At 35.1% G+C, this 15,002-nt stretch overlaps 1 protein-coding gene across 1 annotated transcript in view; it reads left to right on the top strand.

Moving 5' to 3' along the window:
• The first annotated feature begins 3,227 nt into the window (after window positions 1–3,227).
• The window catches only part of LOC107565025 (uncharacterized), a 79,818-nt gene continuing 68,043 nt past the window's right edge, over window positions 3,228–15,002 (top strand). Inside the window, exons 1-3 of the mRNA XM_016250211.1 lie at window positions 3,228–3,301; window positions 4,754–4,835; window positions 5,418–5,511. Of these exons, the coding sequence (XP_016105697.1) occupies window positions 4,767–4,835; window positions 5,418–5,511 (163 nt within the window). The 5' untranslated portion in view covers window positions 3,228–3,301; window positions 4,754–4,766. The remainder of the gene's footprint in view (window positions 3,302–4,753; window positions 4,836–5,417; window positions 5,512–15,002) is intronic.

The raw sequence follows: 15,002 nt of genomic DNA, 5'->3' as shown, positions 1-15,002 counted from the left end.
TAGTTCCAGTCTCTTATTTTAACAATAGCGTGTTATGTAGATCCTAATCTTGGCTGTTTGTTATTACGATCAGCTTTAGAACTGATTAACATGTTAGGTGATATAGTTCAGAATAATGTGTGTACTGTTGTTGTATTTTCCCTTTTAACCTAAAGACAAAGGGAAGCTTTATGAACTTCACAACCTGTACAACCATCATGAAAAAAGCACGGAATGTGATCTAAAAGTCATAAAAAAAAACAGATAGTCTGATCAAGACAGACTGAACAAAAGAATTTGAACTGGTTCGTTGGTTCAGTGTAGAACAGAGAACATTTTTTTTCAACCAGTCCTTTACCACAGTTTAAAGTATATCACAAAATGGCTGAAAAAAATATAATGTACTGTTGCTGCACAAATACATAATGATTCATAATATCTCAATTATGAATAACCTATTCAAACACTTTCTTCAGTGAATATTTCTGATTATGTGTTTTAACATATGAAACTGCTTTGGCCAACAAATATTGTAATAGTTTTTGTTGACTGAAAAATATTACAATATCATGAAAACACAGTTCAATCTTTGTGTAAAAATCATTTTTACTTAGATATAGCATAAGTATGTTACTGGAAATTTAGATTTCACTCTAATTATGAAACCTTCCCAACCTGACATAAATATTTATTTCCTCAATAACAATAGCTGTGTGAATAGCACATGGGAAATAAGACAGATTTATTTGACCAATACTTGTCATATTTTTAGTTATTGCGTAGTTGTCTGTGTTAACTAGGCAGTACTTAGGCACTAAGCTGAACTCTACCCTTTAGAGGAAGTAGCTACACTATAAACTATATGGGACTTTACTATTAGTGTCTTTTTGAAAATGTCTTGACCTGCAGTACACATTTCCAAGCTGTACATACAGGTGTTGAACTTTAAATAAAGAGCTTCTTAACTGCTAGCAAACGATATGATCTACAGCTCTCCTTTCAATTTACTATAAGTCCTTCTTCACATCATCCAGCGATGTTATTGTTCTCTGCTTCTATATGTACATATCCTGTTACTATTGAAGTGACAGAGAAACGACTCCAAGCGATTGATTCAGTGTGGGAGTGAGCTGTTGGACCAATTCGAACTGAATCGAGAACTGATTCAGACCGTTTTGAAGACCCGCTGGACAGATTCACTGAAAAGAACCGATTAAACTCTGATTCATTCGAGGCATTGTTCTTAAATATTTTTTCAGCGTTATTTACTGAATTAACTAAAAAGCTGATAAACGAACAATATAGTAGCTATTAAAATGTTACATGATTTAAAAGCTAGCAAATAGTGACACTACGACCAAAGAAATGTAGGCCTAGTTCAACCAATAGATTTGCTACTGAAATGTCACATAATTGAGCTAAAACCTAAAAGCTGAAAAAAAATCATTAAAGGGGTCATATGACGTTGCTAAAAATAACATTATGTTGTATATTTGGTGTAATACAATGTGTTTATGCGGTTTAAGGTTCAAAAAACAAATTTTCCACACACTGTACATTATTGTTTCTCCTCTATGCCCCGCCTTTCTGAAACACGTCGATTTTTACAAAGCTCATCGGTCTGAAAAGCGAGATGTGCTCTGATTGGCCAGCTATCCAGTGCCGAATACCTCAAACGTGTGACGGAAATGTTACGCCCCTTACCATACTGTGATGTCGTGTCCCTGTGCGATGAGACAACACCAATAAAACCCATTACAAACGAGGCATTTGTTGCATCCAGTGGGGACACAATTACTGATTATAATGACTTATACTGTCTTTTTACACGTTACGTTGCGTATCGCGCCACGTAAACATAAAACCATGTCTGCATTTGTGATCGGAGAAATGACAAACAACAAGCGCTACTCTATACTGCTCAAAACTCGCGTTTGAATCATCAGTGTCAAATTCTTTAAATATAAAAAATGTACTTAAAGGCTGTGAGTCAGAAGCACCAGACTGTCCTTTCAAAGTTGGAACTGCCCCACTTTATAAATAGAGCCTTTGTGCTACTCTGCAGGTTCAGGAAACAGTCCTCCATTAAAAGCGCGACACATATCTGAATATTTGGGTTGAACTGTTCTGGAACAGTGTTGTAAATAAAACTTAACCACTGATTTCTAGTTGTGTCCACTTTTGGAAGGCCAAACAAAGTAGTTTCGCTTTCACAATGAAACACAGCGTCACACACGGTGGGCTTGAGTGAGCGGAGGCTGACGGGCTTGAGAACTGCTCGGCCAGCGGATTCGACGAAGGAGCAGCCGGCGGGCTTGCGGCAACTACATGTGACGACCCCGGGCTGGACTCTGCTTCGTCCACGGTGAAAGCTGATCCGGCTATCCACAGCGCGAAGTTGATGTATTCCTCCAGCAACCAGCATGGATCAGCTCTAGGCTTGACGAAGCGGATATCGTCCTCTTTTGGAAGACCAAACAAAGTAGTTTAGCTTTCACAACGAAACACACAGTGTCTCCATGACATGGCGGCGGTGCCAACAACAATACCACAGCGAGAATAAAAGTTAGCCTTCTTTCTTTGCGTGAACATTTGGGCTGTGTTATGCAAATCTTCCCACACAGTGAGGTAGACATGTGGGGGCGTGTTTAAACGAGGCGTTTTAGGAGGGCATGGACTTAACTCTTAGTCTTAACTTTTATAAAGAATATCTCTTTGGGTTTGAGACTTTAGTCTTTGCAACTTTAGGGATCTTATCTATGCATGAACAGCTTGTAACACTCCAAAGAGAAAGGAAAATTTGAAATTGCATCATATGACCCCTTTAAAAAACGATATAACTACTGGACAACCGCATAAACTAAAACTACCACCTTGCCAATGAGACATTTAGTTAAAATTAAAGCTTCGATACTTTTAGGTATGCAAATACCCAGCTTTGGGTATCCATAGCCTACATCTTGAATAGGTTTACCTATCAAATTTCTCTCGATTGACTCACTCACACATGAGGCGCGGAATCCTCAAACCGGTCATGCAACGTGTGAGAAACACCCGCCTCTCACCTGTATAGTCAATGAGTGTATAGAACAGAGAAAAGTGAATACTGAATATCATTGACACCGGTGCGAACACCTGACGAGAGAGAGAGAAAAATTCTCAGGCGAATTATAAACTCTACATACTTGATTTTCGTTGTTTTTGTCGGTTGGTGGAATATCACATGGAAAGGGGTCTTTGTTAAGAATAACCTGGCAAAATGTCTTCATTATATCAAACGCATCGGACCCAATAACATTAAATCCAATCCAGGCTAAACAAGGTAAATATATAGCCTAACTTCATCTATATTCTTTTAGTAGTATAGTAAGTTTAGAGTTCTGAAGTCTTCATATTTATTACTTTTGTAGGTGCGATAATAAAGTGAATATCTGAGATTCCGTTATAGCCTATGTCAATAATAAATACAGGTTCTAATATGACATAAAAAAGCAAATCAGTGAGGAAAAGCTTACATGAATGATTCTGAACAGTTTTAGACAAAGAAGCGCACTAAGAAAACTAGTGAGAACAAACTTTAAATCATCCTTTTCTATTATTTTTATGGCTATTATTCTTTTTGTGTATACATACTTTTTGTTTGTTATTTTATTAAATATATTATTATTGAAATTATTATTATTATATTAACCTTTATATAAATAACAAATTACATTATAATGAAAATATATAAATCTAGAATTTGTGCAATAAAACATACTAGGCTATACCATATAATGCTTTAAAATGATCAAACTGTTTTATTTTCATTTATTTATTTAGTTCGTTTTTGGAGAATGTTATCTGGTTTGTACAGGTCTATTAACTTAATCAAGTATAACAAAGCTGATCTCAGCCCATAAATGACCATCAGAAGGGTAACACTAACCTTGTGTCTGTGCTATAGCACAGCTGCCATCATTCTATCAGCAAATATTCAGGTTCTTTCCATGGGATGGTTATCTTTCAGTACAATGATTAATTATAATGTGTGTCCTACCTACTGTAAAAGGTGAGAATGTCGTACATTGTCTGAAATGTTACTGTAAGTGACTAAAACAGACCATCACAAAAAATTATATTTGCAACAATACATGCTTACAGGTTGTTGGCTTTATACAGTAGAAGCTGCTGTTAAAGAACAGCATTCTCATTTGACAGTGGATGTAAGTTTGTAATAAAATGTCCACTGAATGCGAGTGTTGTGAGAACCCAAGTGGTTTTATTTATTATAGCAGATAAACAATACACACAGACATGGCTTGGCTTGGCTTGGCTTGGCTTGACTAGGCAAAACAAGAACATAGACATGGACACAACTCACCAGCAGAAGTTACAGGCAACAAAGCTAGACAATGGACATTTTATTATTACGTTTTATTATTAAACGTACAATATTACGTTTTCAATTAAAACTTTTTCAGAATGATAAATACCTTTGTGGTAATTATTAATGAATTTTACATTTATATTTAGACATTTAGCAGACACTTTTATCCAAAGCGACTTACAAATGAGGACAATGGAAGCAATCAAAATCAACAAAAGAGCAATGAAATGCAAGTGCTATAACCAGTCTCAGTTAGCTTAATGCAGTACACGTAGCAAGTAAAAAAATTAATAAATCATATAATAAATAAAAAGAAAACAGATATATATATATGTATATATATATATTTATTTATTATTATTTATTTTTTATCTGAATTTTACCGTTGTCTTTCATTTATATCAGCACCTCTCCTCTGATGGCCTCCTTCTTACAACAACTAAGACTACTTCTCTGGAAGAATGGCCTGAGTGTCACCCGGCAGCCAGTGAGTAAACCAGTAAACTTGTACCTGTACCTGTACACTTGAACAACAACAATAAAGACCTGATACCCAGATTCTGTGGAGCTCTATAGGTTCAGAATTCAGGATACAGACTCCACATAACATATATTTTCATACTGAATTTTAAAATGTAAAAGCAAATACTGTACATGTTTGGTTAGCTGATTTGGTTGCATATTGCTGTTATAAAATTAAGTTAACACTCCAAGGCACTGTTTCTAAACTCTTTATCTTTGCTTTATCATTATATTAGCTGTGCATTATCGCTTTAATATTGTCTGTGTCCTTAAAACCTTATTCAATAAGGTCTTCTCACAGTATATATATATATATACAGTATATATATATACATATATATATATGTACATATTTTATGATATGTTCAGATGGTTTTAAAATAAATACATACAAACAAACAGTAATATCTAAAAAAAAGTTAACTATATACAGTATGTAACCATAATTTTATTAGTAATCCTTCCAATTTATACTGAGATTAATAACCATGTACAATATAACCAACAGGAAAATCTGACAGCACATTTGTTTGTTGATTTTTTTCAGGCCTGGTCGCTGGCTCTCCTTGTCTGGCCACTTGTGATCTTTATTATCTTGGCGATCACCCGTTCACAGTTTCCTCCACAACTCAAAGACACATGTATGTACCACTGTACCATCCTATATTTAGACTGCAAAAGGAAGTCATCTAAGTATCTAAGTTTGTTGTGATCTCAGTGGCGTGACAGTGACTGAAGGTTAGAGTTGGTGTAAACATAAAGATTGTGGCTTCTATCCTGAGAAGGTCTGAGTCAGAAGCTGTGGCGTTCACAATCCTGCTTTATTACTGTTATGCTCATGAGCAAAACACTTATTTTCAGGTTATCCCATTGGGACTGTCATTGCACTTAATGTGCTGTAACTTCCGTACTGTGAAACGTGTTTGCAAGGAACAGTAACATTGTTGAAGGTTTGATTCATGATTTGATGGAGATTCTGTATGCAGCTGAACATATCTTACTTCATTTTCCTGGATTTATTTATTTATTTTTATACATTTATTTTAAAGGATTTAAACGTGTGTAACAAGGTGCAGATCTTAAGCAGGCTGATGTCATATATCGGTTGAGAACATTTGAAGTTATACACCATGTCGTGTTTGGGAATGTTCTAGACTAGTGTTTTCTATAGTACATAATGGAAGGCCAGTTGCTAATCTCCCAAACTGTGTTATTTTTGTTTAATATTTTACATTATCTGTTTGCCTCCAGTTTTCTTTAAATATGATATGGAATTAACTAGTAAAAAGACGTATTCTGTGATTTTTAAGCAATCTTTCTTCTTAAGCTGGCTGTCCTTTGGGAGTTTTCTGTTGTTTCACATCTCTCTCTTGAGGATTGAGTTGTTAGGCCTGGTCTTTCCTATGAGTAGTTCTCTTATGCCTTGCACCGTTCTGTGCAGGCAGACTCACTGTTTGTCTAATTGTATATCCATCCATAGAAACTCAAAACTCATTTGATTGTGAGAAAACAAGTGCTAAAGCTTCCCAACTAACAAGGAACGTCCTCAGAGCTTAAGACATACTAGTTTCAGATGGTTTAGAGAACATTTAAAAGTAACTTTCCCATAATTATAAAATTGAATGTACCCTTAAAGGTGCAATAGGTGCTGGTTGAAAGTCTCTTCACATCCCGATAGCAATCATTAAGTTAAGTGGCCTAAATGTATTTATATGTATTTATATATTCTGTTGACCGCATAGGTCCAAGAAATGTTCGTCCAATCAAAATGTTTTGGTCCGAACATTATGATAGGCTTTCCTATCTGCCTGTCAAAATATGTATTTGCCTACCTCTGCGCACCCTGTTCGTGCAGCCAGGATACATCATCAGCGCGTTCATGTACGCTGTGCAGACAGAGCGAGAATCATGGCAGGCAAACATCAACAACCTGACCATCCTTCCTTGCTTGGTATTGTAGTACTGTTACTAACTGTACTATAAAGTTTTCTCACCGGTGAATGACACATGATGTATTGTAGTAATGTTGTCTCTGGTCGTCTGGTCTGTGCGTGTTCAGGAGGCGTGGATTTGGACGGCAATTTGCAGGGAGGGTGGGACGTACGCTTTCAGTGCTATCAGGCTAAAGTTAGATTTTTCCAAAATGCCCTACTGCACCTTTAATGTTTCCTCTAACATTCACATAACCGAGAAAAATGCTTTTAAACGTTATAAACGTTAAGTTCAGTGAACATTCCGAAACTTTTATAACTTGTTAGAACATATTTTTTGGGGGGTTGGTGGTAAACTTTTGCAGTAATTCTTGTTGGTGTGTTTTACTTTGATATAAGAGAGAGATGCATATGAGCAATATCACAAGAGTAGCAGTGCAATTTGGCTGTATTTCAGCACGGCTGTGATACAGCCGTAGGCACGAGGCTGCAGCCAGGTAATCACAGCGTGCTGATATACAGCCATATCGTACAGCTACAAGTCTGATATTGCGTTTATACAACAGTTCGATGACACAAGTGTGTAAATAAAAAAGACAACAATGGAGTGTCTTCAAAACCTTCTTTTGTGCAGAACTACTTCCTTCCGCCACAGATTCAATTCTCAGTTTGACAGTTTAACAGCTGAGCTCAAGTGTCCCTTACTAATTCGAAAACGTCACTTTAGAACTAGTAACGAAGAACATTGAGTTGCTTCATTAAAAGCTTATTGTATTACTGTATTAAAAGCTCACTGTATAATGTAGAGTAGAGTATTATGAGAGAGGAATGGACTGAGTGAGTGAGATGTAGCGAATCAGCTCATGGGGAAATATGAATAATTAATCATAACTAGTTATAATTAATTATGAATATTTAGATCTGCTGTAGATATTTACTTGACCTCTCAGGGTCAACTGTCTGTCAATTCTAAGAACGTTAATTTCCTGGTTAAGGGAAATCATTTTCTTACTGTACAATTCTACAAAGAGCTTGTAGCATAAATCTGCATGATTAAGTGACTCCAGTTATGAGCAAACAATGAACAACGTCAAGTGTGATACAAGTAAGGCTTTATTAACTACATAAACACTTAAACTAGTCCAACATACTACATAAACACTTAAACTGGTCTAACATACACACAAACACACACACTGGTCTAACATACACATACACACATACACACACACACATACCGTTGGTATAGGAAAGGGTTAAAGCTTAACGCAGTAGAGAGAAAATAAGAATATGAAGGTATGGAACCATTTGCATATTCAGCAGATCTAAAGCCTGAAGGGAACATCAAATTCCTAGTTCAAACACACCTTTGTAAAAAGGTGCAAATGATACCTAATGTATCAATTAATAAGACTAAGTTTGAAGTTCCTAAGTTTACTTGCACGTCTCGTCTGTCTGAAAGAAAGGCTTGATGCAATCTGAAGGCTCGCGTGGATCTTTGCTGAAGTTGGTTGATGAAAAAGAACCAGTTTGCGTCAGAGAATCTTGGTGAATAGAAAATCAAGGCCGTAGGCCTGGCACAAAACTTAGGAGGTTCTGGAGCGTTGGAGCTCATACAGTATCTTATCAAAACCTAACAGAACCACCGACTCTGGGCGGGTCCCTAGTGTGGGGCTTTTAATGTCTCGGAAGATTCACGCCACTCAAGAGGGGCTTGTCCAATGAGAAAGACGGAAATTCCAAGCGGGAGGTGGCAATTGCTGGAGGGTTTTACGACCCTTTGTCTCTAAGCATGGTATTTTGCATATGAAACTTGGATCAAAATTACTAAAGATTCTTAGAACACTAATATGTTGCATAGGTATAAACATACAATATACACTCTCAATTAGATCATCCGAATACGAATTAATAGAGACCAAACACGTTATATGTAAGGTTACATGAATGAGTCGTTCTATCATAAGCATGCATAAAATAGTCTACAATACAACAGATAATATACAAGACAGCAATAATATACACAATGACCTGAAGGATATGTGTGTTCATTCAAAGAAAGGTTTTCCTATGAATTAATTAGTAGAAAAGTAAATTTCTACTGTGCCCTGTGGATTTCCTATGGAAATTGTAGTGAGAAAGGTGTTTCTCAACATGCCATTAGGTCGTAAATGTATCTGGTGTCAGGGTTGCCATGGTAACCAGGCGGTGCCTGGTGTCGTTGCAGACATCCTGGCATCCAGTTTATTGGGTGAGGGGACTGTGACGATTTGTTAATCTAATGAATAACTGATTTGTTAAATCAAATGAAAAATTGTGTGTTTGATTGGTCCAGACGCTACAGAGATTACCTGCACCTGATACAGCATTTATTCTTCAGATCAATCTCATATTCACAATAAAACATAGGTTTGAATGTCTGCCGAGGAAAGTGATATCTTTGACGTTTGCCTGTTCATCTGTTAAGGGTGATTTCCAATGACAACGCTGCTCACTGAATTTGTTGGCTGCGTCTTACAAGATGTTGTTAAAAGTAAAAATAACTTCCTTACAACCCTTTTTTAGTCTCTTTCAGTATAAAATGATTTACTGTGGACACACTTTTAAAAACAGTCTTTTGTCTACATCTAATGGCGGAATAATGTAACCAAAATCACCATCACAAAACACACCATTTCTCAATAATAAATGCTATTATTAAATACTACTATTATTTACATAAAATAATATTTATTGAATAATAATATTTAATAAACAACAACAACATCAGCCATCATAAAAATTGCTATAGGCAATGAAATCAAAAGTACAAAGGCAGCGCTCTGATATGTAGCGTTAAAGTTATATAAGATATAACATTATGAGACTTTGCCCTCAGCCAAAACTATTTGCTCTGGAACAAATGATAGATTAATGTGACCAAAGACTGCCAGTTAGATTTGCCCAAAACAAATTATATCTCATGTTTAACCACTATAGACATCAGAGCCAGATCATTATCCTTATTAACAAACTGCATTTTTGAAGTCTAAACAAATACATTCTCACCTAAAAAACTGTTAAAACTACATTCCGTGACACATAAACATTATTTATAAAATTATGGTGGATTTGGGTGTCTGCCATGATACTCGCTGTGAGAAATACAGCAAGCGGATATATATCAGGGGCGTTTGCTCCAAGGAGGCAATTAAGGCAGTGCCTCCTCAAAATATTGGATGAGAAAAAAATACTTAGCACAAAAATAAAACAACACCTGAACATGCCTTCAGGTGTTCAATGTCTTCAGGATCATTAGAAAATCACAGGTACTATAGGTTAGTTTGATCGTGGTTGAAGCTAAACTCTGCAGTGCATTGGCAGTTAATTGGTGGTGGGGGGGTAATTGTGAATGTATGGGGGAAAGTCATGTCAGAGGAGGAAATGCCTCCATCACGATATGATTGGATATGACTGGTTAAGTTCGGCTGTGATCAGCTCTCATGCAGTGTATGATTCATTCATATTTGAAGCCAGAGAAAAAGTCCAAAACAGCCTCATAGAAGTAATAACTTATGACGTGCCAGGAAAGTCCTAATATGGACAAAGGCATCCGGCTATCGCTGTAGCTAAGCTGAATAAAAATCTGAAATGTTTTGATGAAAACATAATGAAACGTCAAGACAGTTAAACACACGATTGCGACAATATATGGTTTATATGTGTTTTTTCAAGTCATCTTAAGGTAATAAATAAATAAAATATATGAATAATGCAGTGCTAATTGACATATCATTTATTACAGTAGCCTTTGTTTAGAAACTATAAAATATTGGCTATTTACTGCTTTATTCTGTGATAAAAATGGCAAAAATGGCAAAAAAGACTATTCCCAAACAATTGACATTTCTGACCCCCTAACATCTGAAATCCCCTGTGTGGGAGTTTGTAGTGAGTAATCAGCTTAGTGAAATTTAAAGTAAATATCTCTGTGTCGTTGACCAGTATTTAAAGAGCTTTGATGACTGATGATCCGAAAAATTCAATTAAACTATTAAAAAGAATAGCTGAACTTAAGGTCACAAATAAAATATATTGTTTAAATTGTTACTGCCTTGAATTATTATTTTGGAATAAATAAAATGCTTAAAAACATTAACTTGATGAGATTCATACTTGGCTTTAATAAATTGAATATTGATTACATTGTTATAATTACATATATTATATTGGTTGGAAGAAAAGCAACTTTAAAGGAAAAGTTTGCCTAAAGTTAATATTCTTTATAAATATGAGGAGAATGTTTTTGGTTATGACGATAATCACATCTGTTATTAAACTTAAATGTAAATGACTAACTTAATGCAACAACCCTAGTCAGTATTTCCTCATGTTAATAATACTTTCTCTGTAAATTATTTGTATACTTGTTACACCCTAAGGAGATTATGTCATGTTTATTTTATATCGTTCTCCATAGTTTCTCTATGGTTTTGGTTCATTCAAACACTGTTTGCTGGACAAACATTGTATAAGGTCAATAATCCCACAGTATGAAGCCTTTTAAGTGATCACACTTATGTACCTTTTAACTCAAAGCATTATGTTTGTTTCTATGAAAGTCCTATACCATAAAACCAGACAGGAAAATCAAATATTCTCCCTCTCCGGGGAGAGAAAAACCAACCCAAGTTGAGAAAACATGATTGAGAATTGTTTTTCCCCAGATAGCAATTAGATGAAGTGAAGAACGAACATAGACATTTTCTGGTCTGATTCTCCGATATTTCTCCTGAGAAAAAGTATCTACAGTATTATCATTAGCAGAGAAAAACAATATTTGTTATCTGTCAAAATGACGGAAAGCACTATGAAATATCCGACAATGTTCCAGTTAATGATGGAATATTTTCCCCTTACAATCAGCTGCATCATGCCCATTCAAACCAACGGTACACGTTCCCCTTCAGATTTTTGAGCCAAATGGATTTGAATGCTGCTTCCAAAAGACAAAAAAATAATATTTTCACATTTCATAGTTATCCCTTTGAATTGTACAATCACAAGTGTGATTATAACGTTTAGTGTGTCATGTTATCAACAAGATAAAACTTTGAAAAACATTTTTAGCCTTCTGTGAAAGTTACTTTTATTAATTGACCAAACTCATCATAGTCTACGCTAGGTTTGAAGGACTTAAAAGAACAGCCTCTGATTCACAAACTGCAAACACTGAGATAAAGTGCAGTTTGCCTTGCGATGTCAGTGCTTATACTTTAAATTTGTTTGCTTCTGTAAACTACAGAATACAAGACTGAATTGATGCAGGATTTATAGGCCTAATATTCTTAATATTCTGGAATAGCGACACAGCAGTAGTTATTACAGTGAAAGCTTTTCACAGTGAATAATAATAGTTATTAGTAGTTAATAGTTCATTTGGGTTTTTTGTTAATACTTTTACACTTTTACATTTCCCTTTGATGTTTGATGGTTAAGGAGTGAGTGAATAATGGCACCTCATTGTACACAGTTTTTTCAGATGTTTATTTTATAGACCAAATACCTTTAAACAAGTTTATTGGCAGTCGCTGATTGTTTACATTTTAACCGAAATTACCCAAATTTACCATGAAAGGGGTGGATACTGTTTGCATTCGATTTATCTTATCATATTTTTTATTTCTTCTAAGGATGCGGCTTTTAGTCCATGACTATTGGATTTGTGGTCATCTGTATACTAGTGTACCTATACAAGTTGATTAAATAAACTTTTAGCACATACATATGCATTTAAAATGTAGACTAGAGTCTTTCTCTTCCTATTAAGCAGAACAAAATATTGATAACTCATCTTACTCACATGGATGTATATGCACATTTTTGTCCAATCAAATGTCTCTTTTTAGAATGAGAACATGAACTTATACCACCTGCCATTGACTAGCAAAGGCAAATCATGAATTGGATATGTCCTGTCTAATGTCCCATTTCAGTAGAACATATGTCAACACAAGAACGGTGTTCAACAATCCATGCCATGGGGTGTCCTTAAAGGACTAGCTCAACCCAGAAATGAAAATGTACTCACCAGATTTGGAGAGATTTAGCATTACATCATTTGCTCACCAATGGATCCACTGCAGTGAATGGGTGCCGTCAGAATGAGAGTTCAAACAGCTGATAAAAACATCACAATATTCTACAAGTAATCCACATGACTGTTTAAAGTTAAAATGCCTTGATGGATATGTTCTTACAAAAATGGACCTCAAAAGGCATTAATTGATGGACTGGAGTCGTGTGGATTATTTGTGGATGATTGTGGATGAGATTCATACTTGGCTTTAATAAATTGAATATTGATTACATTGTTATAATTACATATATTATATTGGTTGGAAGAAAAGCAACTTTAAAGGAAAAGTTTGCCTAAAGTTAATATTCTTTATAAATATGAGGAGAATGTTTTTGGTTATGACGATAATCACATCTGTTATTAAACTTAAATGTAAATGACTAACTTAATGCAACAACCCTAGTCAGTATTTCCTCATGTTAATAATACTTTCTCTGTAAATTATTTGTATACTTGTTACACCCTAAGGAGATTATGTCATGTTTATTTTATATCGTTCTCCATAGTTTCTCTATGGTTTTGGTTCATTCAAACACTGTTTGCTGGACAAACATTGTATAAGGTCAATAATCCCACAGTATGAAGCCTTTTAAGTGATCACACTTATGTACCTTTTAACTCAAAGCATTATGTTTGTTTCTATGAAAGTCCTATACCATAAAACCAGACAGGAAAATCAAATATTCTCCCTCTCCGGGGAGAGAAAAACCAACCCAAGTTGAGAAAACATGATTGAGAATTGTTTTTCCCCAGATAGCAATTAGATGAAGTGAAGAACGAACATAGACATTTTCTGGTCTGATTCTCCGATATTTCTCCTGAGAAAAAGTATCTACAGTATTATCATTAGCAGAGAAAAACAATATTTGTTATCTGTCAAAATGACGGAAAGCACTATGAAATATCCGACAATGTTCCAGTTAATGATGGAATATTTTCCCCTTACAATCAGCTGCATCATGCCCATTCAAACCAACGGTACACGTTCCCCTTCAGATTTTTGAGCCAAATGGATTTGAATGCTGCTTCCAAAAGACAAAAAAATAATATTTTCACATTTCATAGTTATCCCTTTGAATTGTACAATCACAAGTGTGATTATAACGTTTAGTGTGTCATGTTATCAACAAGATAAAACTTTGAAAAACATTTTTAGCCTTCTGTGAAAGTTACTTTTATTAATTGACCAAACTCATCATAGTCTACGCTAGGTTTGAAGGACTTAAAAGAACAGCCTCTGATTCACAAACTGCAAACACTGAGATAAAGTGCAGTTTGCCTTGCGGTGTCAGTGCTTATACTTTAAATTTGTTTGCTTCTGTAAACTACAGAATACAAGACTGAATTGATGCAGGATTTATAGGCCTAATATTCTTAATATTCTGGAATAGCGACACAGCAGTAGTTATTACAGTGAAAGCTTTTCACAGTGAATAATAATAGTTATTAGTAGTTAATAGTTCATTTGGGTTTTTTGTTAATACTTTTACACTTTTACATTTCCCTTTGATGTTTGATGGTTAAGGAGTGAGTGAATAATGGCACCTCATTGTACACAGTTTTTTCAGATGTTTATTTTATAGACCAAATACCTTTAAACAAGTTTATTGGCAGTCGCTGATTGTTTACATTTTAACCGAAATTACCCAAATTTACCATGAAAGGGGTGGATACTGTTTGCATTCGATTTATCTTATCATATTTTTTATTTCTTCTAAGGATGCGGCTTTTAGTCCATGACTATTGGATTTGTGGTCATCTGTATACTAGTGTACCTATACAAGTTGATTAAATAAACTTTTAGCACATACATATGCATTTAAAATGTAGACTAGAGTCTTTCTCTTCCTATTAAGCAGAACAAAATATTGATAACTCATCTTACTCACATGGATGTATATGCACATTTTTGTCCAATCAAATGTCTCTTTTTAGAATGAGAACATGAACTTATACCACCTGCCATTGACTAGCAAAGGCAAATCATGAATTGGATATGTCCTGTCTAATGTCCCATTTCAGTAGAACATATGTCAACACAAGAACGGTGTTCAACAATCCATGCCATGGGGTGTCCTTAAAG

The sequence above is a fragment of the Sinocyclocheilus grahami genome, unplaced genomic scaffold (assembly GCF_001515645.1).
Source record: "Sinocyclocheilus grahami isolate Dianchi unplaced genomic scaffold, SAMN03320097.WGS_v1.1 scaffold974.1, whole genome shotgun sequence".
Lineage (NCBI taxonomy): Eukaryota > Metazoa > Chordata > Actinopteri > Cypriniformes > Cyprinidae > Sinocyclocheilus > Sinocyclocheilus grahami.
This window is presented reverse-complemented; position numbering and strand designations above follow the sequence as displayed.